General features: G+C 36.6%; 1 protein-coding gene across 2 annotated transcripts in view; it reads left to right on the forward strand.

The window, feature by feature from the left end:
* Positions 1 to 1,848: 1,848 nt before the first annotated feature.
* The window catches only part of tmtopsb (teleost multiple tissue opsin b), a 40,357-nt gene continuing 14,884 nt past the window's right edge, over positions 1,849 to 27,321 (forward strand). The window contains exons 1-3 of one of the 2 annotated variants that reach the window (XM_006637783.3): positions 1,849 to 2,437; positions 7,652 to 7,980; positions 25,758 to 25,991. In XM_006637783.3, the coding sequence (XP_006637846.2) occupies positions 2,071 to 2,437; positions 7,652 to 7,980; positions 25,758 to 25,991 (930 nt within the window). In that variant the 5' untranslated portion in view covers positions 1,849 to 2,070. The remainder of the gene's footprint in view (positions 2,438 to 7,651; positions 7,981 to 25,757; positions 25,992 to 27,321) is intronic. The other variant, XM_015361081.2, reaches the window with a different exon arrangement.

Here is a 27,321-nt window from a genome sequence, read left to right on the forward strand (position 1 = left end):
GCCGTGGAGCCTTCTTCAGGTGTATTGTACAGTATGTCAGGATTGGCCATCAACCTGCAGCTCTCAACCTAACTGAAGCTCAGCAGGGTTGAGCCTGGTCAGTACCTGGATGGAGACCTCCTGGGAAGCTATGGCTGCTGCTGGAAGTGGTGTTAGTAGGACCAGCGGGTGGCGCCCCCCTGCGGTCTATGTGGGTCCTAATGCCCCAGTATAGTGGCGGGGAAACTATACTGTAGTGGGCGCCGTCTTTCGGATGAAACGTTAAACCGAGGTCCTTACTCTCAGTGGTCATTAAAGATCCCCGGGCCTTTCTCGATGAGAGTAGGGAGTTTTCCCGGTGTCCGAGCCAAATTTCCCCCCTGGGATTGGATTGGCCTATGCAGGGTCTGCAGTCAAAATTCCAGGCTTTTAGCGTCTGTGGCTATAGTTGGAGGCAGTTGTACCCGATTGTAAACGCTTACCCTGCTTTACACGACTCTTTCCGTTCAAAAAGCTCTTCCTCCGAAGAATCAATTGATTTTTCACTTGTTTTTAAAACCTATACAGTATGTTCCACACGTCCCAGTTAACCCCGCAAACGTGATAGGACTCGGGCGATCAAGGCATCCCTGGAATAGCTGTTTGATTTAATGTTTCACGAGAGATCTGTCTTTTTGATCAGATTACGGACAGCGCATCTAGAATCTGTTCTAGGAAGATATCAGCAGCCAAGATTATTCTCAAACTAGGATCCTTCAGCTCTCAATGACTTATTGCTTCCTTAAACCTTTTCATGCCTTTCAGTTTTTTACACTTCTGAAATTCTCCCCTCACATTTCCATTCGTTTGGACACTCTTTAAATATCACCGTTCTCCTTTTTTATATCATGACACCTTCTCTCTCTTTCCTTCTCACTTACAGAAGGACGTCCCAAGGCACAACAATCGGAACCCTTTTTATTTACCACTGTTCAGCGTGGAATTAACCTCTAATTGTTATGATTTCGCTCCTATGTCCAGTAGCATTTAAAGTGACTCGAATGCATCACAGTAAGTCATGAATGATCAATCAAAATGACGGCAAAAGATTTGTCAATATCCAAACAACCTATGCTTTATTATTCTAAAATCAAACATGCACAGTGATAGTTTTTTTTTAGAGATGCACAGATCTCGGTTTGCATTCTAGCACAATTAACCTCGACTCGCTTTATTATATTGCCACGATAGAGAACTGCCGCCTCGTCACCTAAAAGTTTTTTCCGAGCTAAACGTACTGCATTCACAATACTCCTATAATAGTGAACATCTGCCATACTAACGGAGCATACTGTAAGTGTAATGTCAACATATTTTATCAAAATGCGCACCTTGACAATCAATAAATGAACGGACAACTAAAACAAATTGAACACCTTTTCCTTGCACAGCCTTCATCCGAAATATAGTGGAGACTGTTACTTAAACTATACTAGTATAATAATAGCAATAGTAACACCTACGAGAGCAGCAAACAAGAAGTACACCGTACAGTATCTCCGTGATTCAATATAAATATTTATTATTGGTCCTACAACTTCTAAACAGGAACATAAAACATTAAATGGAAGGCACTTGGCACTCTCTCCTCCCCTCTAGTCCTCTTGACCTATATTCCAATTTTAGGTCAATTTCCCCAATGAAGATGTTCTCTGAAATCCTCCACCTCATACAGTACAGTACGTCAGCTGGGATGGAGTCGATATAAAAACAGACTGGAGGCACACGTTCTGCTGTTTGTGAAGAGCTGAGCCACCACATGGTGGAGCACAGCCAACTGGAATACTTTCTAAAGCTAAAGCGCCACCTGATACTTGCGGGGGGAAAAACTTTCGCAAACGATAACTGAGATTTCAAACTTCCATCCTGTAATCATCCCTGTTCTCTTTTTTATTTGTTTTCAAGGCAGTTGCTAACAATCTAGTCAAACTTAATGGATTGCAATGCTTCTAAAATTCACTGCCAAACAGTAGCTCAGTTTCTCAAAGAAAACCTACACATTTATGTGAAAGCTGTACACACGGTGAAAATCTGCGCCAAAAGAGTATCGCTATGATAGTATCCAACGTGAACCTTAGCTGCACAGAGGGTAACAGTGCTTGGTGTGTCAGCAACAATGACGGGAACGTAGAGGCACCCTCAAATAACGACCTGACCCCAACCGGACACCTGATTGTTGCCGTGTGTTTAGGTATAATTGGAAGTCTTGGCTTTTCTAGCAATTTACTTGTTCTGCTGCTGTTCTGCCGCTACAAAGTGCTGCGCTCACCCATAAACCTGCTTCTGATGAATATTTCAGTCAGTGATATGCTGGTCTGTGCGGTGGGCACTCCGTTTAGCTTCGCAGCGAGCACGCAGGGACGCTGGCTCATAGGGAAATCTGGATGCGTCTGGTATGGGTTCGTCAATTCTTGCTTGGGTAAGTTGTGACCAATCTTGCATGTCCGTTCGTTTCTGAAAGCGATTGGTCTATCAAGTTATTTTGTGTCCGCTCGCATGAAACTGAAAAAAAAAAAAACAGATATACACGTAGTATTGCACAAATTGCTTGCTCGTTTTATAGATTAAATGTTTTTTAAAGAATACTGGTTCATGTTCATAGCTTGCCTGTGGGTTTCTCCGATTTCCACTTAATTACTTAAACATTAATTGTCGTTAGCTTTCAATTGTACCTCGTTATTATACGTCGTACTGTAGCTCTGTCTATGCCTTACACCAAAATGTCCACTGTGGATTTTTTTGGATTTAGCAGATATTAATAACGTTTCATTTGTACCGCAAAAATTCCTTATTCTAGAGTGTGTTCATTTATTACACAGAAAACTTTATTTTTTTCTCTTAGAAAAGGGCCTTTGGAGACATGAGAGTACATGAATAGACAGAGGAGACATGAGTACATGAGAAGACATACTGTATATACAGTATGGTTACATTTAACTCAAAAGAAAAGCAATTCAAGTATTCCAAAATCCCTATTTATATGCAGACAGATCGTTATGCTTTACCTGCTGTACATTGCGCAAGTATTGTACAAACTGCATAATATGAAGTGGCTGCTGGATCTCTCCCTGTCTTTGTGTATTAAAATGAACTAATGCATTAATCCATTTTTTACTTATCTGGCCAGTGAAATACAATATATAGTAGGTTACCCGAAGGAATATCTAGTATTCGGTACCTGATGTGTTCCCAGCACATTAATGCCTGCGCTGTCGGCTGCTACCTTCAGTGGCAGAATGTATAATCAGAGACAAGAAATTGTTCCTCACTATTTCGCTTATATTCCCGAACGCTGTGTTGTTGCCAGAGTATCAATAAAATCATGACATGAAATACAATCCATATAATTTGATATATTTTTCTGCTTTATTGTAAAGTTTAAGTCAATCACGTTATTCAAAAACGTCTGTCTTGTTAATTGAGCAACCTTTAGAGAGAAAGAAAGTTTTTGAACGAAAAAAAGCTACTGCAATATTGGAATACACTCCTAGAACTCAAAAGGTATTTAATCCTGAATCAAAAAAGATAGCATTTCAGATGTGAGTGTAGATAATATGAGTTATAAAAATGTAATTTTTATGTAATTAGATGTAAGCACTAATAAGATTATACCTTTAGGAGCTGGCTAGGACATTAAAAAATGAAGTTATGAGTGGTGTCATCTAATTTGAAAATAACCTCTCATGGACAGCCTTCAAAAAGACAACTAATTTTCCTAAAGTGCTAGAGTTTGGCATCATAAGCAGTTACTGTTAAAACGTCACCACATGAAATGCTTGTTGGCATTTGCACTGGAATTGCTGTTGGGTATCTAAGAAGTATGTGAGTGTGAACAAAATTACTGAGTGCAATCCAAGACAGCATGGAAAACATTTTCAGAGAAACAAACCATTCAGTTTGAGTTGTCGTTTTAGGGCTACAGCCATTAAAGCAAAACCCCTGTCTGAATCTGAAGGAATAAAGTGGTAAAAGAACAATGATGTAATTCACTACACAAAGATAGCCATGAAATGTTCCAGTGATTATAAGATGCTTCAAGATGGGTTTATTGCTAAAGGGGATTCTCCCCCTTTTATATAAGGAACAATAAACCAATTGTAAAAAAAAACTAACTAGAGGATGAAATGTATAATTATTGAAAAATAACTGCAGCTAAAAAGACTGCTATTCATCACAGCATTAAAGAGGTTAGTTGTCACCAGAAAAAGCCAATCATTATAAAATGTTATAGTGACAGTTCTGCATCACTTTGTATACATGACCTACTGTATACACCGCTTGTGTCTGTTGTGTCTGCTTATACACTACATTGCCAATGGGCTTCCTTTTTAGAATGCTTAACATTGATGTAAAGGGGTGTTGTGCATTTGGATTAGGCGAAAAGTTTAAGGAAAGATGTGTTGTCCAACTAGGAAATTGTAAGGGACACATGCAGATTGAAAACCTTTTATCACCTTCTGTCTATTATTTTGAATATAAAAACGTGTGTTATGGCTCTTAGTTAAGAAAATGGCTGTTTCTTTGCAAAACTCTACAAACATATGGTGGAAGGCTTTCAGTGCAGGGTGCGTGTGTTCTCAATCTTGTTTGCACATTGAAGTCTCACTCATGCTCAAGTCCAGATACACCATTAAATACATACACTCAACACGTAATTAAGCTTTGGTATAAAAATGGTAAGAGGCACATGTAATGTGTGCAAATCTATTGTGCTGTTTGATCTAATTACCATAATACATATGTGTATTATAACACAGAAGCTGCAAGCTCTTTTCTTTTGCTACAAAGTAGCACAAGAATGCTTACCACTACAAGAGTTGAACGGGGTATCAGTTACTAAGTTACACACTTAGTTTAAATAAATAAGGGGCAACACAAGCACTGAAACCAACAACTTTGTTTTTTACTTACAGTTACAACAATCTTATGCCCGTAACAGAGACATAAAAAATGTATTTAAACAAATGTCTTTAAACCAGAATTGAAGAGATTTCGACAGGAGGGTTATTTCATTATCGCAGCTATTTATTAAACAACTTTTGCTTTAGTTCACTGGCTCCTGGTGAGAACTGTACAGTGACAGTTGCACCTAATTAAAAAGCATTTGAAATCCAAAAGTCTTTTTAAACCTTTTAAAAGATGTTGATTTTTTGTATTACTCCAGTTTAAAAGTAATCATTTATATGCTGTTACATTGATACAACAGTTCAATTCAGTCACCGGGAAGACTGTTATGATTGCAAATATTCTTTTTATTAAAGAAGTTCTACAATATAAACCTACAGTATGAATCTTTAGTCTTTATCTTTAATCTCACTGTGTGAGATAACCAAATCATGTGTAAATATTTAAAAAACCTCTATAACATGAAAGTTATAAGGTCAGCAAAAAGTTGACTTTTTTTTTGTAGATTTTTTGTGTGTCTAAAAATATTATTTGCATTTTATCTTATGGTCCAACACATTTGCCCCAGAGAAAAACATTGTGTCTGGGTTTTTGTACAGTAAGTTTACACTGCTTGTTTACACTGCTCTCCAACAACTTGGGAGCTACTGAAGGCCAGGAATATGTTACCACTTTAGGCTTTATCTTATGAGCAACTTTAAACAAACTACAGCATAGTATTCATCCATCTATTTTCTGTAACTGTTTTAACATGAAAGGGCAATAGTGTACCCAGAAATCTAACACAGGGAGCACAGGGAATTCACATTTCACCCTGGGTTAGACACTGGTTTAACACAGGGCACTCACACACATGCATTCACACATGCACACAGGGGCCAAGTTAGAGAGGCTAATAAACATGGCTCTGTGGCTAAGGATCTGTGCCTGTGACTGGAAGGTTGCTGGTTCAAATCCCGTGGCCGGCAGAGGAATCCTACTCTGTTGGGCCCCTGAGCAAGGCCCTTAACCCTAACTGCTCCAGGGGTGCCGTACAATGGGAGACCCTGTGCTCTGACCCCAAGCTTCTCTCCCTGTCTCTGTGTCTGTGTCTCCATGGAGAAAGCTGGGGTATGTGAAAAGACACATTCCTAATGCAAGAAATTGTATAGGGCTAATAAAGAAATGTTATTATTATTAAACCTGGAGAGCATGTCTCTGAACTGTGGGAGTAGACTGGAGCCCCCAGACAAAACTAAAACACCTATGGGGAGAAAACACAAAATCCATCAAACCCAGGACACCACAGTTTTGAGGCAGTAGTTCTAACTCACACAACAACTGACAATGCCCATTTCTAAACACAACATACAGTAATCTGTCCTTATAGAAACATGCAGCATGAGTCCCAAATTACAAAAAAGAAAAAGAAACCATGATATTTTATTTGATGTCTAAATCAATGGCAATCAATGGCTTCCTGTCATTCTTTTTCTCGAATGCTTTTAAAGGGATAAAACACCTTCATTGGAAATGTTTTGTGTACATGATGAGATATCATTTTTTGCATTAACTACTGAACACATCTTTACTTCAAAAATCCATCTTTAAAGGAAGAAGACGGTAAAAGCTTCTTTTTAATGTCTTAGGGCTTTAGTGATACTGCAACTTGTCACCTATAATGAAATTAAATGAAAAACCAAAAGCTTGTGTTAAGTTTCAGCACATTGTTCATATACAGCATCAAGTAAGAGAGAGAGAAAAAAAAACAAAGAAACTTAATCACCAGGATATTTCTTTGGTTTCCTGGAATCATATTTAACTTGTACATGAATCCTTTCATGTTACTGAACACTTTATATTCTTGTACAATGTTGTACTGACAAAATAACATAAACCAAAATGGTCTTCTTAAAAGATTTCTATAGATATTTTTAAATGTGAAATTAATCAGTTTCTAACAAACCTCAAAGACAGTCTGTTGGGGCGTGTTAAGAACTTTAAAATGTCAACAAGATTGTTTTTGTACCATGTGAAGATCAGAAGTTACAGTGTCTTCAAGGAAGTCTGGGTAGATACAAAAATGCCCCAAACTGGCTTCTTTAAACTACCATATCTCTATAACTATTATTATATATTAAATATATTAATACCCCAATTCGTTCCTCCACAGAACTTTATGTACCAACATTAAATGAATGTTTGAGATAGTCATGCCAAAATCAACTTGATTTCATGTCTCAGTGCTATTTAAATTTGATTATGGCTTTATGGTTAAGGGCTTTGGGCTGCTATCATTTTCTAACAGAAACAATGAAAGACTTCATTCAGATTTAATATTTATCAAGGCAGACATCTCCATTCAGCTTCTAGGGATAGCAAAAGGCGAAATTAAAAAAACAGTGAAAAAATAGTTAAGCAGAATTGTGAGAGTCATGAGGGAAAGAGGAGTAACATACAGTAGCAATTAAAGATTTTCGATTTACAGTAGGAACAGAAATGCCCTGTTCTTTATAGCTGTTTTTAATTCTTAGTAGTTTAAAAAATCCTGGAATTAGTCTGTTTTCACTGAAGGAGTGTGCAATTCTGTGTGATTCTATTCAGAGTCTGAATGGAACTACCATCACTTTGAGATTAAAGCTGTTCTGATTTAATGTTTCGAAATGCAACTTGTCTCATTATACACTGGACTTGATAAGAAACAAAAATGGTTTTCTGATTAACATGCTGGATTGTTTTTAATTTTTAGGTATGGTGTCTCTTATCTCCCTGGCTGTCCTTTCCTATGAACGGTACAGTACAATGATGGGCTCAACAGAAGCAGATGCAACCAACTACAGGAAAATTGGTGTTGGAATAATGCTGTCCTGGGGGTATTCTTTGCTGTGGACTTTGCCACCACTCTTTGGCTGGAGCAGCTATGGTCCGGAAGGACCTGGAACTACATGCTCTGTGAACTGGAAAGCAAAGGATGTGAACAATATCTCCTACATCGTGTGCCTCTTTGTTTTCTGCCTCGTTCTTCCTTTCTTTGTCATCATCTACAGTTATGGTAAGCTGTTGCTCACAGTCAAACAGGTGAGTTAAAAAAAAAACTGATCGCAGACTTTGAAAATGTACACTTCACGCGATGCACTGTTCTGGGAGTTTAAAACCAGCTTCAGGAGGATGTCAAACCCTAGTCTTTTCTACATATAAATATCACACTTCCTGCTTCCTCCTCCCCATCTTCACCCTTGCAGCAGCTCCCTGGCTTTTCCTTATAGGGACACACTGTTTTCATTCTCTACAGGTGAGTTATACCAATAAAGCTCACTATTCAAATTCAAAACTTCGGACTTCCAGTTAGTCACAGATTTAAATGGAATATATGACACAGAACTGCACATTGCCTGACATTCCTACTTTATCCCATGAAAACACACTCACTTTGCCTTCCAGCTATAAAGGTCATTATTTATGCACAATGAGTAATTGACACCACAGCTCTTAACCTGATTTTAATATTTCCTCTTCAACTTAAATGGTTTTGAGTTACTAGTTCTCTTGCTTTTGTATTCCACCGAGACATAACATGATGGGATTATTGATCCATTTGTAGACAGCTTGCTGCTTGAAAAATCCCAATGATAGTAGTGCTTGAAAGTCCCAAGAAAAATTTCAGTAGCATGTTGGCTCTCCAGTTAGGTGAGATGACTGTGCTGAAATTTTCCTAAGCAGAAGATACATTCCCCTGCTGTGCTAATGGGAACATTGGTCAGATATACAGTACTGTATTTAGTTTCTTTTAACTAAGTGATTGATTACTAAGTAGTAAAAAAAGGAAAAGAGATACAAAACTAAAGAATTAAAGCTAGCTTTGCAAAAATTCAGGGTAGGATAACAAAACCTGGAATATGACTGGAATAACTGTTGATTGCGCTGAGTGGTTCAGAAGCCTGTGTATTTCTACAGTACATCCTATTGTATCGCTGGCAGGGGAAATAAATCTGCGATACAATTTGTGTGCCAGAGATTATATGTGCATGTCTAGTGTGATAGAGTGCAGCAGCTCTGTGATGTATTAATGCACTTCTAAAGCACTTTCTTTTTAGCTATTCAGGCAGTAGTGTTAAAGATTCCCTAGTGTAACCATGAATGCATTTCCTACAATCTAATAGCAGAATAGAGAAGGTCTGATAACCTTCAGCCAGAAGTGAACTGTTCAGTCAAAAACAAAGGAAGTATTGGCAGATACCTTAAAGTTGTATTCAAGTGGAAATTATTGTTGATTAAACAATAAAACACATCTGAATATCCCTGATTTTTAGGCTGTAAAATGAAAGATAATCAACCAGATAACAACTGATTCTGACATGCACTATGCAGATATTTAAGAAGATCACTCCTTAAATAGTGTGGGTTCTGAAACACTGTACATACAGTACAACACATTTTCAAAAATGGTGCCTAACAAATTCTACATGCTTTAGACACAATTTTCTTACTTAAGCAGTTTGTCTACATTGGGTAATTGATGGAATGTTGAGGGTTAAATCAGTATTGAGCTGGTGTGGTTTTAGTGTAGCTGTAATCTTACATACAACATTTTTTTCTTCATTTTGTCATTCAAGACATGGCTCTTCAGCGACAAATCTTGCTCCCATTCAGCAGAAAATAAAACATGCGGACATGCTTCTCATACCTGCAGAGCTATTCCCTTTTCGACAGGCTACAGCCTCCCCAGGGCCTGACAGGAGAATTAATTCTGATTATCTCACATTTCTGATTAATGTCACTGCAAACCTGCAGGTTCCAGGCAACTCCCGGGGAATTGATCCTCTCCAGACAGCCAAGAGAGCCCTGGGTGTCTTAGCCTGCCCCTGCCCAGCACCACTCAGTCAGTTCTGAAGGTTGCTTGGGCATTCCCAGTCACAGCTGGCTAGAGACATTTTACTCAATCTGAGCTTGAGTGAGCACCTTGGGAGCTCCAAATAGTTATTAAATAGTTAAACTACAGTACGTTGCTGATGCGAGTGCTGCATGTTGCATTGTGACAATAAACGTATAGCACAGCAGTCTTACACTGAACTGTTGGGCTTCCAAGTGTAGAGCTTTAATTGGTCTACAGTGGCTATGAGTACACTTTTAAATTATCTGAAACAGAAACAAACATGCACACAGGTAGTTCAGGTGGGTAGCTGCGTCAGGATTTTAACACCAGTGGCCACTGTTGGATGCAATACAAGACGTACAGTACCTCTTTTCAACAGGCTTCAGGTTGTGGGATTCTATCTCACCCCATTCGTTTGTGCAGTCGGTTCACCTGTTTATGAGCCCTAGATGACACATTTTGCCCCAGCTCGTGTTCAGTTGGGCTCAGGCCTGGTGAGCCGGGCATCCATGGTGTACCTGTCAGATTCTCGCCTCACAAGAAAACCTGTTGTCACGCAGACATTATGAAGATGTGTCGTTTCCTGTATACTGTATAATAATATTTACAAAATTCTGGTCGTTGTACTGGGAAGAGGTGCAGCCATTAATGGCTGGACTAAGTATGATGGTATACTAAAATTTATTTATTATTTGTCTTCTATCAGGACAGCATGGTGGCACAGTGGTTAGCAATGATGCCTCACAATGCTGGGGCCCTGAGTTCAGTTCTAGACTTGGAGTGCTAGCTGTGTAGGATTCCTATGTTCTCCCTGTGCTCATGTGGTTTCCTCTGGGTTCTCTGTTTTTTCCCCCCACAGGCCGTGAACAGTAGAGTGAAACAGTCACAGTGGTAGGTTAATTGGTTTCTGGGAAAACTGGCCCTGGAGTGACTATGTTCACGTCTGTGTCTGTGTGTCTGCCCTGTGATGGCCTGGTGTCCAGTTCAGGGTGTATTTGACTTTCTGCCCACTGGTTGCTGGCATATGTCATGGCTCCTCTGTGACAATGAATTGGATAAAATGAAGGGAGTTACTCTTCTGATTATTAGATCTGATGTACAGTAGGATTCAGTAGTCACTAGTATGTTTCTGCATTAGCATAAGTAGTATTTCTATTAGCATAAGCATAAGTGTCAAATGTGAAATGTCTATGTCGTGCCCTCTTCCAACTGCATTAGTTAAATAATTTGTGGTTAATATGCTTTATAGGAGCAGAGTAACCAGTTGACATAAATATCATTGACAATGGTTAAGCTTTTTATTTAAATTAATAGCTTCAACTTGGGACATAGCCTTGTTGGAAAGCCTGCATGAGGAGTAGGAGCTTTAATGAATACAAGGGCATTTAAAGTGGTTTGATTAATTTCACTATGCTATTGATGTTTCCCATGTCTTTGTTTTTATCTCAACTCTGCAACTCAAGGAGCTAAATTAATTTAGATTGACCTTAGATTCTCTTTACTTTAGTAAAATGTTTTTTTATCACAAGCTGAAATTAAGTGACTGCTATTTTGTTTATTATAAATTAAATGGAAAGTCAATAGTCTTTGCAGTCTATCCATAGGATATATAAAGGATATAATGTGGTAATTAGAAAGTTGCAATGATATTCAAAAGTTTTTGCTGTGATAATAGTAGCAGAAGTATCAAATATGTATCAAACATACAGTATGTGTACTTTTCTAACAAAGAGTACTGTACATATCCTTAAGGTTGCAGCAGACGAGCTAGAATTGATCACAATTTACCTGTAGCAGGAGAAGTACTGTAGAAGTAGACTGTTTTAGCCTGGCAAAATACAAGTAAAAATACTTCTTGTTTCATCCTTCTTTTCAACTAATCTGACTAACTGCTCAAATGTGCGGGTCTTAAATACTGTATTCACAGTGCCTACACTGAACAGAAAATAAACCCTAATTTGCTTCTTTAAATTCAAATGTCTTAATAAATTAGAATCCATGATTTTAACAGGTCAATTAATATTAATCTCAAATCAATTGTCCTGAAGACATAATGTATAGGCATCTTGCTGGTATACTATATATCATATTGTTCTGTTGTTTTGCTCTAATATGAATGAATATAGACATTTTCAAAATGAAATTTGCACAGCTGGAATATTGTAGAGTATCATCACAATTGTGTATAACATTTAACTGCATCAATAGCTGCATCGTCACCAGCAGTCAGATCAGTGTGCAAAACACAGGGATACTGGGAGCGAATGCAAAGAACTACTGTTGTGTGAAACAAACTTACCTTTTAAAAAAAAAAACACATACAGTAATGTTCTGTAAAGTTACATTTTTTACCATAAACATAACATTTTGGATGAGAAATAAAATGAAAGAACTTCACGGATAATTATGTCCATCATTCAGTCTATTTCTCTCTCCTGTGTGCAGTGGTACAGTGCATACAGTCCTGTCCCCGAGAACTACCTTTGATTTTCTAAAAATGGAACAACTGATACTAGAGCAGTCACTTTTACTTCTAACATCTTCCTCTCCTGTTTGAGCAATATCAACCCTGGATTTCTTTGGGTGGCAGTTTTTTAAGATGCTAATACTTAATGACTTCTCACAGAACAATATTAAATAATGGATTCGTCCATTTAAAAAACCCATTTATTCCATAAACAGACAGTTACCGTATGTTAATGGTATATACCTTCTACTGTATTCTTATTACCTCTGCCCATCAAAACATAGTATTTCGGTTTTGGGGTGTAGTATTGACTGGGCTGAAATTAATACACTCAACAAACGTGCAGCTTTTATCCATGAGCACAACTGTTTTTTATTTCTGTACTATTTCTCATACTGTTCATTTTGGAAAATTGCTGTGAAATTACTCAATAAAAGGAGGATACCTACTGTATGAGCCCATTTCATGAGACATCAAGCCTTGATTAAAGCATATTTTTGTATTGGGCTCTCAACAATAACAGCAGCTCTATTTACTAAGTTTGTATGGGCTACAGTGAACTTTAGAGTGGTTTGGGTCATTTATTCAGCTTTGTGCTTCCAAAAGCAGCACTTATATTAAATTTCATCATGTCCAATAACATTTTAATCTTCTGGCTAGATAACTGTTCTCTTGCTTAATTCCAGTAGGACTGCAGAAAAAAACCTGTCTTAGTAATTGTTATGTTGAGACAGATGGAGGTCTTGAAATTACAATTCTTTGATTTCAGCTTTCTTTATGACCGTTAAACAGTAGTTATTGTGATATACCCTGAGTTAAAATAACACTTCTGTGCTTATATATAAAAACGTTACATTTGGGGTTCTTTTATAAGACATTTAACGGTATTATGATTTAATTAGGTTTGTTTAAAGGGTGTAATTAGTTCTGTGAATTATTTGCTTGCTTTAAATGATGTAAGTATAATACACCTTCACATTGTCAAAGTGGATATACTGTATGTATATACTGTATATTTGCCAATTTGTAGAACAAAATTACACTGGTCAAACTGAGCCAGCTAGCTTCCAAGTAGTTATTTTTCTTTCTAGACATAAGAAATAGAATTCATATATCATTCGATATGATTGAGCTATAATAATTTTCTCTTCTATTGCAATAATTTATTTTTCAATAGATAAAATGAAATCGACTCATCATTTACACAGCATATACAGTTTCAGAGAAATTGCCTTTTAAAAGTGACCTTTTAAATGTTTTTTCCTGGCTTGAGGACAGGCTATCTACAGTTCCAAGATATACAGTTATTGTGGACAGTCAAAATTCACCACAATTATGTCCAAAAGAAAGACGTATAAATGACATGATTTGCACCCATATCTTTTCAGCACATCTTCAATAAGTGCTCTGTCACTATCTGATTTTCTCCTGCCACTCATTCTAAACAGGGCTCATCATTATGTGCTCTAAGTCAAGGAGTACACCACTCAAAGACAAATGCCATTTGTACTGTATATCTCGATTTTAACCATAGCTGGACATAGAATGTTTGGGATCAAGATGTTACATACATTTCAAATCAGCAAAAACAACTTTGTATTTCCCTCCCAAAAAAAACAATGGTCTTCAAAGACTGTAGATAAGATTATATAAATAGAAAGAATTTTTAAGAAAAGCAACCATTACTTGCAAAATGTGCCAGAGGATGTTATTCGTTATGGCGTGAACCAAAAATCCCCAAGCAAAAAACACAATCAGCCTCTCAGAACAGTCTCATGGATGTCAGTCTCTGTCCTTCCATTGCATGTTATATCACCCTTGTAGTGTCATATAAAATGACAGAGTCCTGATGTTGGTGAAAGAAGAGTCATTTATTATGCTTGCAAGCGGGAGAGTAGCTTACCAAAGCCAGTCTCCCCGAACAGTTATAAAATTAGTCTTTTTATACAGTGTAACAAACAAAGTATTAGTACATAAATCATATGACTTGCTAACTGTCGGCTCAGTCCTTTCCGTTCTTACGCTGGTCCGACAGAAAAGACCTCCTTATATGGCACTTTGCCAGAACTCAGCATTCACAAAACAGGATGTTACAAGTTCCGCACAGACGTTATGTGAAATCATGAACGGACAACAGTTGCTAAACAGACTTTTAAACAAGACTTTAAAGATATAAAACCCACGAGGAAACTATGAGAAAGTGCATTTAAAACCCAGAAAAAGAGGCACTTCTTTCCCCAAAGGGTTTTGTGGGAGTAAGGAACAAGCTACCCAGCTAGTTGTTGAAGCCGGTATCCTGGGTTTCTTCAAGAAACTGCTGAATGAGATCCTTGGATCAATTAGCTACTAATTACCAAACAGGCTTGACAGGATGAATGCCCCCTCATTTGTTCTTATGAAAAGCCGGGGTCTTATCTCACTTATGTGTTTCATTCAAAATATTTGACCAACAAATTGCAGGAAAAATTAAAAAACACAGTTGAGTTCTTCTAAAAGAATTTTGGAAGTCATACCTGCTGTGCGTTTCAACAGCTGTTTTATTTGTCTTTGCTCCTTTCTTACTCTGCATAATATGAACCTGTGTTTTTTCCATGAAATAAAATTTCAGTCAGATCTGTTTGCTATTTAAATCTCAATCACTTTCCATTTACAAAGTTAACTTATTCCTTGGTCATGCACTGCCATATTCACCTTTTACCTCCAAAAGTACTTATTCTAGCACTGGTTCTGGAGTATTCATCTTTGTTCTAAAGATAAATCAGATTAAAAGACTGATAGAAGAGAATCTCACTCTCAGTCATTTGTCAATATGTATAGTATAAATTCCCTGTCACTATCTGATAGTAATACAGTGCACTTTGTCTAATTTATGATGTGACATTTTGAAATATCCACATTAATTAACATAAGGACTGAATGATCTGGGGATTTTATCTTGTCTTTTCTTGTAAGAAGCTTGAAGCTGTGAAAACATTGATGGGGAGCTTGTCCAAAACTCCTACAACTCTTCTTGTAAAAAAATGAGTTTTAAATTCACTTCTTGTAATAAAACTTATTTTAAAAATAAACTAGAACATGTCTGCTAACTGAAACAGAAGCTGGAATATAAAATTATATAAATATAGGAAATTATATAAATTATAGGAAAATAGAAAACATATTGTAGAGAACAGAAAGCCTTTTTTGAATGGCATGGTAATAGCTGGTGACTGTATAATAACTTTCACTGTTCAGTACCCCAAATATAACACATTATTACAAACATAATTTTAGAAATACCAAAAAGGTTGAATTTCTACAGAGGCATGTCATTCAACATGGTTCCTTCTGTCTTCAACATATAAAACAGTCACTGAAATGATGTAAAACACTGACGTACTGATGTGACCGGAAAGGGACGTGACCTGGGATTCTGTAGGTTTATTACTTAAAAAAGCACGAGACTCCCTTCTGGTTGGATGGAGTGTTATTCTGTTTCAAGATTGCCCGTTTATACAGCTGGGTGGACTGGATCACTAGGTAGTGGAAAATAACAGCAGATGATCTACAAAGGAACCGTGACTTCTAAAGAGTCCTCCTTGAGTTTCTCTGGAAGTGACTTCACTTATGAGCACTGCTTCACTTATGGCCCACAGAAACTTGGAATGACTAATTACAGGAAATGAACATCTGTTGTCAGAAATTAAATCTTCGTTCCGTGAATGATTTACTGTGACTAACCTCTTTGAAGAGTTATAATAGACACACTGTAACTCTTCTGAACTCTCTGATATGAACTGTATGCCAGGAATGTGCTGCTACAGTATGTGAACAAGATTTGATGAGCCACGTTGTACACAGACCAGGACTCCTCATATTTGTGCCACAGTTTTTCATAGTATCAGTATCCTGACCTTAACATACTATAGATAATCCATTGATCAGACACTCCGCTTAGGCTCGTGACTGGTGACTGTCTTTAATTTCCAACTTCACAGGTGGATGGGCATTGTTTATTTTATACCCCAATGCTTAGGTATAAACTCCATGCTCTGCATTGTACTATGTAACATCTTTATACTTTTTTCCAGTATGATCTATCACTCTGTATAAATGATAAATGTCAATGTTTTTGTATAAATTATTTTCACATTATGCCCTTTTGTATTAATAGCCATTTAAATCAGTAGGAGATTATGCGTAATAAATTAGTGCTGAAGAAGCCAATATTTATCCTTTGACACTAACAGCCAGGCAAATACAAATTAATATATTTTAACATTATTAGATCTTAATGTTATACAGTCATTCTAATTATTTCTGTGTTAATTAAAAATTATATTCACAAATATAATGTGCAGACAAATCAATCAATAATGTATTATGTTTTTACTTTGCTTTTTGGCATATAAATCATTATTATGCAGATTGGATAATATTAGAGCTTAATCGTATGAGAGCTTACTCAATTATTGCTGGTATTCAGTTTAATTGTACACTATTGGAAGAGTGTATACAATGGCACATTCAGCAGTTGTGTTCCTCAGCATGGGACAGAACCAAATTACAACAGTTATGATCTATTTTCTATTAATTTGTGTTCTGTGGGCAATATAAATTTAGCATCTCTTCCTTTTTGTCTAGACAGCTTTAATAGAAATACAAGAACAATAGAATAAAGACTAATTGGGTGATTTGTGAGCAGCATGTTACTAAAGTTACAAATAAGAGATTATCTTTCTATTAAATTTAAGTGTCTTGAGGGAAAAATAAATGTGGGTTTAAATTGTTTTGTACAATCTTTTTTTTTCCTATAAAACACCAGTATGCAATGCCCTACAAACTAAAATCTGTTGATTTTAACCATCACTGTTATTTTGAAAAAAAAAATGAAAATGATCAATTTCTTGACTGAGCTGCTGTTTTTAACATACAGTAATATCTATATTTCCCAACAAAAAAAGTTGAAAAAAGGGGAAATAATTAAGACCCAGGAATGCGTACATTTACTCTGTGTTATGCCCTAAGTCTTAATATCTTCTAAAAAAATTAACTTTAGTTCAGTAGTTCGGTTAGACCCTTATGAATGCGAGAGAAGAAGATTAAATATAAAGTATCTGACGAGGCTCGTCTAGCTAAAGGAAAGGCAGCCTATCCAAGGCCGATGCAAGATTTAAACATATAGCCAAGATAAGGCCCTAACATCCCTCCTAACTTCTATTATAACTTGTGTTATAATATAACATAAATCCATTTATGTCCCAGATTTAAACGATTTATGAAGATGAAAATTAAGGTTGTCTAAGGTAGTGATTTTTAGATTCGAAGGGTAGAGAGAACAAGGAGTTGCAATACCTGCATCTTCAGTCAGTGGCAGAGCAAAGCAGTGAATTGTAGACTTCATGATAACAAAACATTTATTAGTGGACAGTGGACCTTGTGATGTTTCTGTAACTGAAAACAATGCGCCCCCCCAGAAACTCTCAGAGGGTCTGTGAATTTGTTCTGTTAGTGGGTGTGGCACCTACTATTTTTTTGCTGGAAGTTTTCTTCCATTGTTAAAAACATCTAAGCTTGCAGTAAATATTACCATACGGTTTATTCAAAGTTATGCTCTCTGTATAGTACGTCTCTAGAGATGGGTTTAGATTCATTTCAGCTTTACATAGTTCATTCAGTTTGAATTGCACTCAACAGGAGATGATAATGATATTTAATTTTTAGTATAAGCTTTAAACTTAAAATTTGCAAATGAGACATGATAAATTATAGACTGGAAACTATGTCCTAAGATTATTTTTAATACATCTATATTATTCATTTGTAATGGACCTTTGCAAGGTACTGTTAATAACACTGCAATATGCATCTACTGGGCATATGGATGGTACAGTCTTGAAGCCTCTTTGAATGTCAAAGACAGAACCCTGGCATTCTTTAGGTTTTTGTTACGTTATGGTCTTCAAATACAGACTACTGTACAATTTCAATTTCATAAAATATATAAAGCTCTTAAAGATGTACTTTTCTATGTTTTCAGACAAATAGCTCTGAGAAGGCAGACATCCAGTGTGATAAAATTAAAAGGACTAGCTGTAACAGAAATCTGGGTAAAACATTTCAGACTCCAGTATGACACAGAAAGAAGAATCCCATAGGGTATAAGGTGGAAAAAATAATAGAAATGTCCCTTGCAGTATTAAGTGAACCATGTAAGCATCTCGCTGAAAAACTATTAACCAATGACACTTTATGCTCAAAGCATAGTGGAGCTCTTATCCAGATACTCTTAATGCAACAAAGCAGATAATCACTCAGATTTACTCAAGTTGCAAAGGTGCCAGGTGTCAAGATAGCTGTGCTTAACCATTGAAATGAAGCAGACACACTGAAAGACATGAAAAAAATGAGACAGTACTTAATGGTACAAAGATAAAAAATAAAAAGTACTTTGATCTAAAAATACTGACAACAGCATAAATCCCCCAAAAAGAATCTGCCTGATGTATATACATTTATAAATATATCATCCACTTATTTCTTGTTCCAACCAATGTATGTCTTCTAACAAAGCAAATTTTTTCACATTAAAACTAGTGACAAAGAAAAGCCATTTAATATGACAGATCATAAATCCCTGAATGTGCAAGGTGTATATCTAGTTTATTCACTGGAGCATGAGTGGTTCTGTGTGCAGAATTTACAAGAAAATGTCAAGTAAACATAAATTAATAACAAGAATATTTATCTATTCAATACACATTCATAATTACCCAGCGATGACTGGAATCAAGTACTGGGTATGCACCAAGCTGAATTTACTAACAAGCAGTTGCAAACTGTCACAGAAATCATTAGTCCAGGTCTGAGATATTACAATACTGGTCATAACATCAAAATGTAACATTGCCAGCACAAAGCAGGTAGACCTGTCAAATGGGTTCACAATCACAGTCTAACACTTGATCAGCAGCCTAGGACCCGAAGAATCCACCAGCATATAGTCATTAGCGGATGTCTCGACCATGGCACTTATGAATGACTGAGTTTGAGACGTCTGTTTATACCCTTGTATGATGTTATGCAGACCAAGAAATAATACTGTAAGAAGCTTTAAATGACTGTGGTGTACAGTATTTTAAGTTATAGGAATGTGTCAAGCATGTTTGATTTAGTTTCTTTTTGTACAGCTATTACATACATCAATAATCTACCACTTTGTCATTTGCAGTTTAGTTTATGGTACAATGTAATATTATATACTTTAAAGTGTACTGTATATTAAATAATGTTCTCCTAGCTTTGTCATACAGTATAACACTATAGCAAGATGTCTCTCTGTGAATGGTATGCCCCAAGAACCCAGAAGTACTCTATTAGACTTCATACACATGAAGGATTATACACTACAGTATATACATTATACACATTATAGGATTCTACACTGTATTCTCCACAGATTGAACAAAGCAAATATTACACAATGAAGAGAAATTATCTACATACAGTATACAGTACATTCACCCATATCATTATGCATACATGAAAAATGGCTCTCCTCTAGTCCCAATTCATCATCTCTTCTGGGCAGCATGGTGAATTATGGCCAGTTGGCTCAATATAGCAGTGGGTTTAACTGCTGTTAAAGCTATATAATATACTGTATACCAACATGTACCTCACATTATTCTTCCACCTCATCTGTCTGTCTCCAAAAGAAGGCCTTGGAAATTTGTTTTCCTTTACTTATGATTCCTCCCTGCTAAAATGTTTTTAAAAGTATAGAAAAATATGTAGCGATCATAAAATAATGCTGGTGAAAGAAAAATTAAAAGTCGGATACTAGAAAAAAAATGTTTTCAAGTAAAGACAAAAGTGAAGTGGCACACCGTGTACACGAAGTGTAACACTAAAACACAGTAAACCAGAATCACTCATGTGGATGTCTTGTGGAGGGCAGTAAACAGATAACATAATTGGCTAGATACTTATTTGCTTAATTTATTTAGTATATTATTTAAACCCAGCAATTATAAAATTAAGGAAGAGCATGTTTTCTTCTTGAAAAATTTGTTCTCACAGTGGCATTTGTTGAGCTGACATCCAGATTCTGAAACAGTGATTTGAAGAGCGCGCACAGCTCTGCTTCATTAGAGGGAAAGTACTGTATAATCGCGGTGGTATTTTCTCTAATGCCAGAGCTTCGTAGTATCATTTCAGCGGTGTTGTCGAATCCTAATGAAAGTGGAGAAACGGCGTAATTCTAATAATGAGATTTGAGAGTAGGGCTGTCTGAACCCTTGCCTCCCATTCATGAAGAGTGAGCCAGGGAGCTGGTGCAAGAGTGAAGATAGGGTGGTGGGAGGGATCCACATATAATAAGCACAAGCAAATAATGAAGAAGTGGGATATTTTACGCAGGCAGGCAAAAGTTTCTAAGTCAGGATCAGTAAGCTGCTGAGATATAAGGTACCATTCCGAGGTAAACAAACTCAAAATCATGAGAGGGAAGTGAAATGCCTAAGAGATGTACAGTAAAATGCTTTACAAACCTACTCACAAAATATTAATTTAAAACTCCATTAAGATTCGTGTTGCATTTCTTTCTTTAAACAAGGAATGTTTAGATTTACTGTATAGTAAGTTGAAGAAATGTTGGGAAACCAGTCACATCTTTTAAGTAAATGCTAATGTTCATCCTATTGACAAACCGTCCTACTGAGTTTTCCACAAGAGAAGAACTGCAGTATGCTGTCGGTTTTTCTTAGCCTTTCCTCTGAAACCTTGTTATTGCAGCTTTCTTGGCTGTTCAATAACTGAAAGATCTTCAGGGTGCAACGCTGGGTTCCACTGATAGCTATCATACAGAACAGGCTGAAATTAAGATTTCAGGGCTCTCAGATGTTTTATTTCTATAATGTTGAACTGGAGGCCTGACTTCTAAAATCTATATAGCCAAGATGGACAGAATCTGACCAGCCTGCTGGGTCTTTTACACTCATCGAAAAGTGAGAGCCATTGGATAATTAATGTCAACAAGGAAGACAGGACTTCAGTTTAATGCTTCATTTATTGGACAAGATTCTAACACCATGCTGGGGCATGTGACCAGAGGCAAACATGACACACTTCCAAGCAACAACAGTGCCTCCACTCGCACCTGCTGTTTCTTAGAGTAATCCAATCCAATTTAAAGCATGACTGTATCGTTATTACTTTATCGCATCTGACAACATAGAACATCAGTACATACCTCAGGTAAACTGGGTCACCACATCAGCAAATTCCTTTTATGGTGAAAACCGAAACAATTTTCGGTCTTTATTTTAGGATGTCTGCTGGTTGAGGGCAGTCCCAGTGTAAAACAGTTTATTAAACTATTGTTACTTTCAATACCGTTAATTGTAACCAGTGAAATAGGCAGTTATTGTAAAAAAAGGCAGTCAGGGGAGTTTTCCAACTAAAAAAGAAAAAATATGATCTACAGTATGCTACAGTAACATGCTGTTGACTCCTGTTGTACAGTGGGTGTATTTTTTTACCTGTTTTCACAAGATTTCTTTTTCACACAGAATTCTTTATACTGTATAAATATCCACTATGTTGTCCGTGTTGTTTATGATGATAAAATGAAAAGTGAAATGCATATATTCTATTATACACACAGGAAAATACACAACTACACAACTCAAGATTCATATGTTATTATGTTATACTGTATGTTATAGCAATGAATTGCTTCTTATTTTATAATTTTATTTATTTTACAGAATGTATTATGCTTTGAGAAGACCTAAATCTGTTATATACAACTCATTGAAATGTTACTGGATATACTAAAAGGTTTAAACAGAAAGCTGGGTGTTCTTTCACTAAAACCTCATTACAAAAAAAAAGTGTCACAGTCATCACAGGACAAGTTAGTATACTGTATCCCATAGCTTTCTCCTGAGTACTGCATTTTACAGGTTTCCCTATTTCTGAGTAATGTATTTTAGCCCAGAGCTGAGTGGAAAAGGACTACACTGTTTTTTTTTTATTCGTAACAACTTGTTAAAACATCTAGGTGAGGTTTAAGAATGAGCACTAAAATGCTGGACTGTATTTTATCATGTGTAACAGCTACCAGTACTGTTATTGCCATTTTACTGTGACTGACTAAATGAATGATGACAACAGACTTAATGCCAGATCATTTCCCATGCTGTAATTGCCACTGTAACAACAGCTGTGACACTTTGCAGTGGCCGTTAAATAGGAGACCATTAAGCTATGTTCCACAATTCCAATTGTGCCCTGCAGGCATGGAAATGGGACAACGGGCTGTCTTCATCATCACTGAGAAATATTTTTTAGTAAGATTTTCACTAAGGAATGATAGTTTTCTCTGCAAATCTTCAGCAGTTTTAACACTCTGCCTCAAATGGCTCTTAGGCCCCTCACACAATTATTTCCAAATAAGGGATTGATAAATAGATGTGAGTTATGATAACAAATATAAATTAGCTCTTGCCATTTCACATTTCCTGGGGGTGGAGGGAAAAGAGCTAACTAAACCACCTTTGCATATTTAACATCAAATTTCACTCTTATTAGGACACATCAGTGTGACAGCATGTTCCTTGTAGGACAGATAGGTCAGCAAAATATTTTCCAGAAGACTGCTCTTCTTCCCCAAATTTTAAACAGCATACAAAAGGCTTAGAAAATCAAGGCAACAAGGCAACATGGTGTATCAATTATTGTTTCAAAAGTGTGTTCTGAGACTCACATGACTTCATGTACTGTAGATCGTGGAAAATTCTTAGTTGAAACCCCAGGCAGGGTTAGGGTTAGGATTTACACACTACTTAGACATTTTTTAAGCTCAGTGCTGGATTTTGGAACCCAAATCAGGTTTAGGACGAGTCATTTTTGGCTCCTATATGAAATTTTGTTTCTGAAACTCTCAGTGGCCTGGATAGCGTGGTGCATCGCGCGTTCATTGTATCCCAAAACTGAGTCGGTTGGATCTAAGTTGTAACCAGGTTTAGGATGAGTGTTTTTTGCTCATATCTGATTTTTTTTTTCTGGAAACTCTCTGGGGCCTGGTGTGGTGCACCATGCCGTAATTGTATCTTAAAACTGAGTCAGTCGGATCAATTGCTGTAACCAAGCATTATTGAATCTCATTCACTTGCAAGAGCTTTGATCAATGGTCTTGATTGTTTCCCACTCATACGTTTTGGTTTGTGGAACATGTCAAAATCCAATGCCTAGAGACGTTCATATATACTGTACATGCTCTTCAGAAATCCTGCCTAGGTCTTTTCTGGAATGTATGATTTTTCAGTAAGGTTCATATGCCACCTTTTTCTTTTATGAGAATAACAGATGACAAATACATGTGAGCGTTCAAGTATTACTTTTACTACATATATACAGTACAGTGTATATCAGTGACTGCAGTTGTATTCAGAGTATTTACCAAAATGTACTTGTTACTTGAGAATTTATTTCTCAATTATAATTTAACTAAATTGATTTTAAGACTGAGTCTATGGGTGGTAGGTGTGCGCAGTGGTAAGCCTTAATGCCTCGCAATGTTAGGGCCCTGGGTTCGAGTCCTGGGGTGCAATTTATGTGGATTATCGTATCTGTTACTCTATGTTTTTTAAGTGTTCATGTGTGTTTCTTCTGCGTGCTCCCACAGTCCAAAATCATGCTGAGTTCTGGGAAAATTGGCCCTGGTGTGAGTGCATGTGTGTCTGTCAGTATGTGCCCTGCGATGGACTGGCATCCTTTCTAGGGTGTATCCAGCCTTGTGCTTGTCGCTGGCGGAGACAGGCTCCGGCTCTCCCATGACCATGTATTGGATAAAGCGCTTAGAAAATGCGAAGATGGGAATATTGTACATCCTAATTATGGTATTTAATATATCATTTGCTTACTGTATAATTACACATATGCAATTATTTACAATTACCTGGTAAAGTTAAAAATTGCATGTGTATAATGTAGTGTATAAAATAGGATAGTGTCTTTGTAATTACAATAATAATTGTAATTGAACAATACCATGTCAGTATTTGATTCCAAGTTATATTTTAAAGTGTGGTTGAAATTATAAGCATTAAGTTGTGTTTCTTGTCAGATACAGATACTGTACATGGCCAGGAAGACTTACTACACAGTACTTTAGCCGAGAGGGGTCAGTACCGATCAGTGAAACTAAAGGTGTTAAGAAACCTTATACAACTTGTCAAGCTTCAAATTACAGTACTGACTCCATTTTGTAGCAACACTAGCATGCTTATTGCCTCAGGCAGCAGGTTGAAATGGTGCTCCTGTGCCAATTAGAAGGTACTGTAGTTTATGATGCCTCTGCCAGTGCTGACAGCTCTAAATGTTATATATAATTTCATTCAGTTGTCCTTCCAGATCGAAACATTAAAAAATAAAATTGATCATGCTATGACAATATTATTTTAACTCCAGTTAATAATTCTTTGTACTGCAAGCCATTTTGGAATATTATCATTTTATTGATATTTTTACCACTGACGTTTTGATAATAGGGTAATGGATAATAATTTCAAGCCATTGGTAGCTGAATAAGGCATTTAAAATACAAGAGCAAGGACATTATATTTTTTGCTAATGATCAGTTTAGAAAGGACAGCAATAGGTTATGAACACAATTTGTTTAAAAAATGCATTTTTTTCAAGAAGCAGAATTCATGATGCAGATGACTTAAAAAAAAAAAGTATCATATCAAATTTACACATACAAAATAATCAGTATTGCACCGTCTATTGAAACAGTAAAATGACAGCCATCAACAGCTCACACTGTTGGTATTTCTCACTGTTGTATGTACTCAAATGTCACCAGTTTTGTTGGCAAAAAGTGAGGCATTTGTCAGTTAGAGAGCTGCCTTGAAAACGTCAGTCCGTGGTTAGCATTCTGAAAAACCTATCTTCAACTTCTGAGTTAGTGGGCAAACATTCTTTATTTCGGAGTCCTTCCAAAATAAAGTTGTTCTTACTTTTTCCCAATGCGTGTCAGCACCATCCTTCAGTGTTTTGGTTCCCTCGATGTGATTGATATATTTTTTTCCACAGGCAGTCAGACTCTTCAACAAGCTCCTGGTACCTATTGCACCTACATGTACTCCAAATCTGGAAACTTAGTTCTTTTTTGCCTAATGGCAGGCATACTGTCTGATGTATTCTTTGCACAATCCTGTAAAGTAAATTGCACTGTGCACATTGCACTTCATGTACCCTGTACCCTGTCAGAAATGTCTGTGTTTACATTGTCTATCTATAGCATTGTTTTGTCAGTGCCTTGTCTGTATTCGCACCATAGACCTGGAGAACGATATCTCGCCCCTCTGTATATGGCTGGAATGACAAATAAACTTGAACTTGATATTGATGTGGCAGAGGAAAGCCTTCAAGGAAAGGACTGACTGTACTTAAAGGCAGCAGCAGTTTCTTAATCTCTGTTTTTTGTTAATGGGGCTTTTTTTTTCCTGCATTTTTTTCTCGAAGGTCAGTGTCATCAGCACCGTTGTGGGACGTTCCCGGGAGCAGCGCATTCTCTTCATGGTGCTAGCCATGGTGATTTGCTTCCTGCTGTGCTGGCTGCCCTATGGGATTGTCGCCCTCCTGGCCACTTTCGGGAAGTCTGGCCTTGTGACTCCAGAGGCCAGCATCATCCCATCCCTTCTCGCAAAGTCCAGCACAGTTTTCAACCCTATCATATACATATTCTTGAACAAGCAGGTGAGTGACTGGTGCTCTTAAGTCATATGGGATAAGAAACTACTTAAATAAGATAAAATAAACTTTCAAGGTACTGTATCAGTCAGACTTCTGAACTGAAGAACTGAATTCTTGGGAAAAGTTTTAGGCTGCTAAAATTGCCGCTTACTGAGGAAATGTGCAACACTGAACTGATATTGATTGGGCGAGATGTATTTTGACGATCATGATGAACATGATCTCATGGTTTATGAAAAGCCCTTTTAATTAATATAACTTTTCCCTCCTTTAGTTTTCTTTTCTGTGTGTTCTTTTAGAAAAAAAAAGATGTACATTAGCTTCCTTTTGCCTAGGTTTTAGCCAGGTTTTATTTAACTGAAATGTCACACATGGTACAAAAATGAACAGAACTAAATAGGGTTTCTGCAGTGTCAAGGAGTGCTGGAGATAAAAATGTTTTTGATGGAACCTGTATTCTCACTTTGTGTTTTATGCTATGTTTTACTATCAATAATGTGAAGTAGTCTCCATCAGATTTGTGCTCCTGTAGTTATTAATGGAAACAAAAAGAGCATGACTGACAGGGAAAATACAGACAGCTGCCGAGGGGCATAGTAGAACTTTATCAAGCTGACACCAAAGGCATCCTCCAGGACATGAAAAATCACTTTGGTGACAGCAATTAGCTCTTCTAATCTGCAAATAGTCAAAGACTTCAGAACCTGACCATATTCTTATACTTTTCCTTCCAAATAGTTTTTATTGTTATTTTTTATTACTGTGGTTATACTGTATTTATTTTTATTAAATGATTTATTTATTATATGATGTCCACAGCATAAAACTGGGACATGACATGACACTTCTTCCTTTGTACAAAAACACACAGTATATACAAAGAGACAAGAGACACTATTGATTCCATGGAAAATGTTTGAAGTCTGAGTTCCAGGTGTGTTATAATAAAACGTGTTATTTGTTCATTTATTTCTTATTTAAACGTGTAGTACAGTAGTTCTGGGGAAATATATACCTTTTCTTTATTATTCTTTCTTATTATATAATAAATGCATATAAAATAATTATAAAAAGAAATATGCATTATACTTTTTTATGACTATTCATATATAAAGTACACAAATAATTTAAATTAAAAAGCAATTTAAAATGTCTAAAATAAATACAAAGTAAAATAGAATTAAAATGCATGATTTGTCATACCCCATATGTTTTATTGTAGATGCTGTGTGTTTCACCGTTGATTTATCAATTTGACAGCTAGTGCGCAGGTAAAACTCAAGTACAAATAATTTTAGCACCAAATTTGTGGAAAATCCTTGCATGTGGAGTA

Source organism: Lepisosteus oculatus, chromosome 13 (genome assembly GCF_040954835.1).
Source record: "Lepisosteus oculatus isolate fLepOcu1 chromosome 13, fLepOcu1.hap2, whole genome shotgun sequence".
In the NCBI taxonomy this organism is placed as follows: domain Eukaryota; kingdom Metazoa; phylum Chordata; class Actinopteri; order Semionotiformes; family Lepisosteidae; genus Lepisosteus; species Lepisosteus oculatus.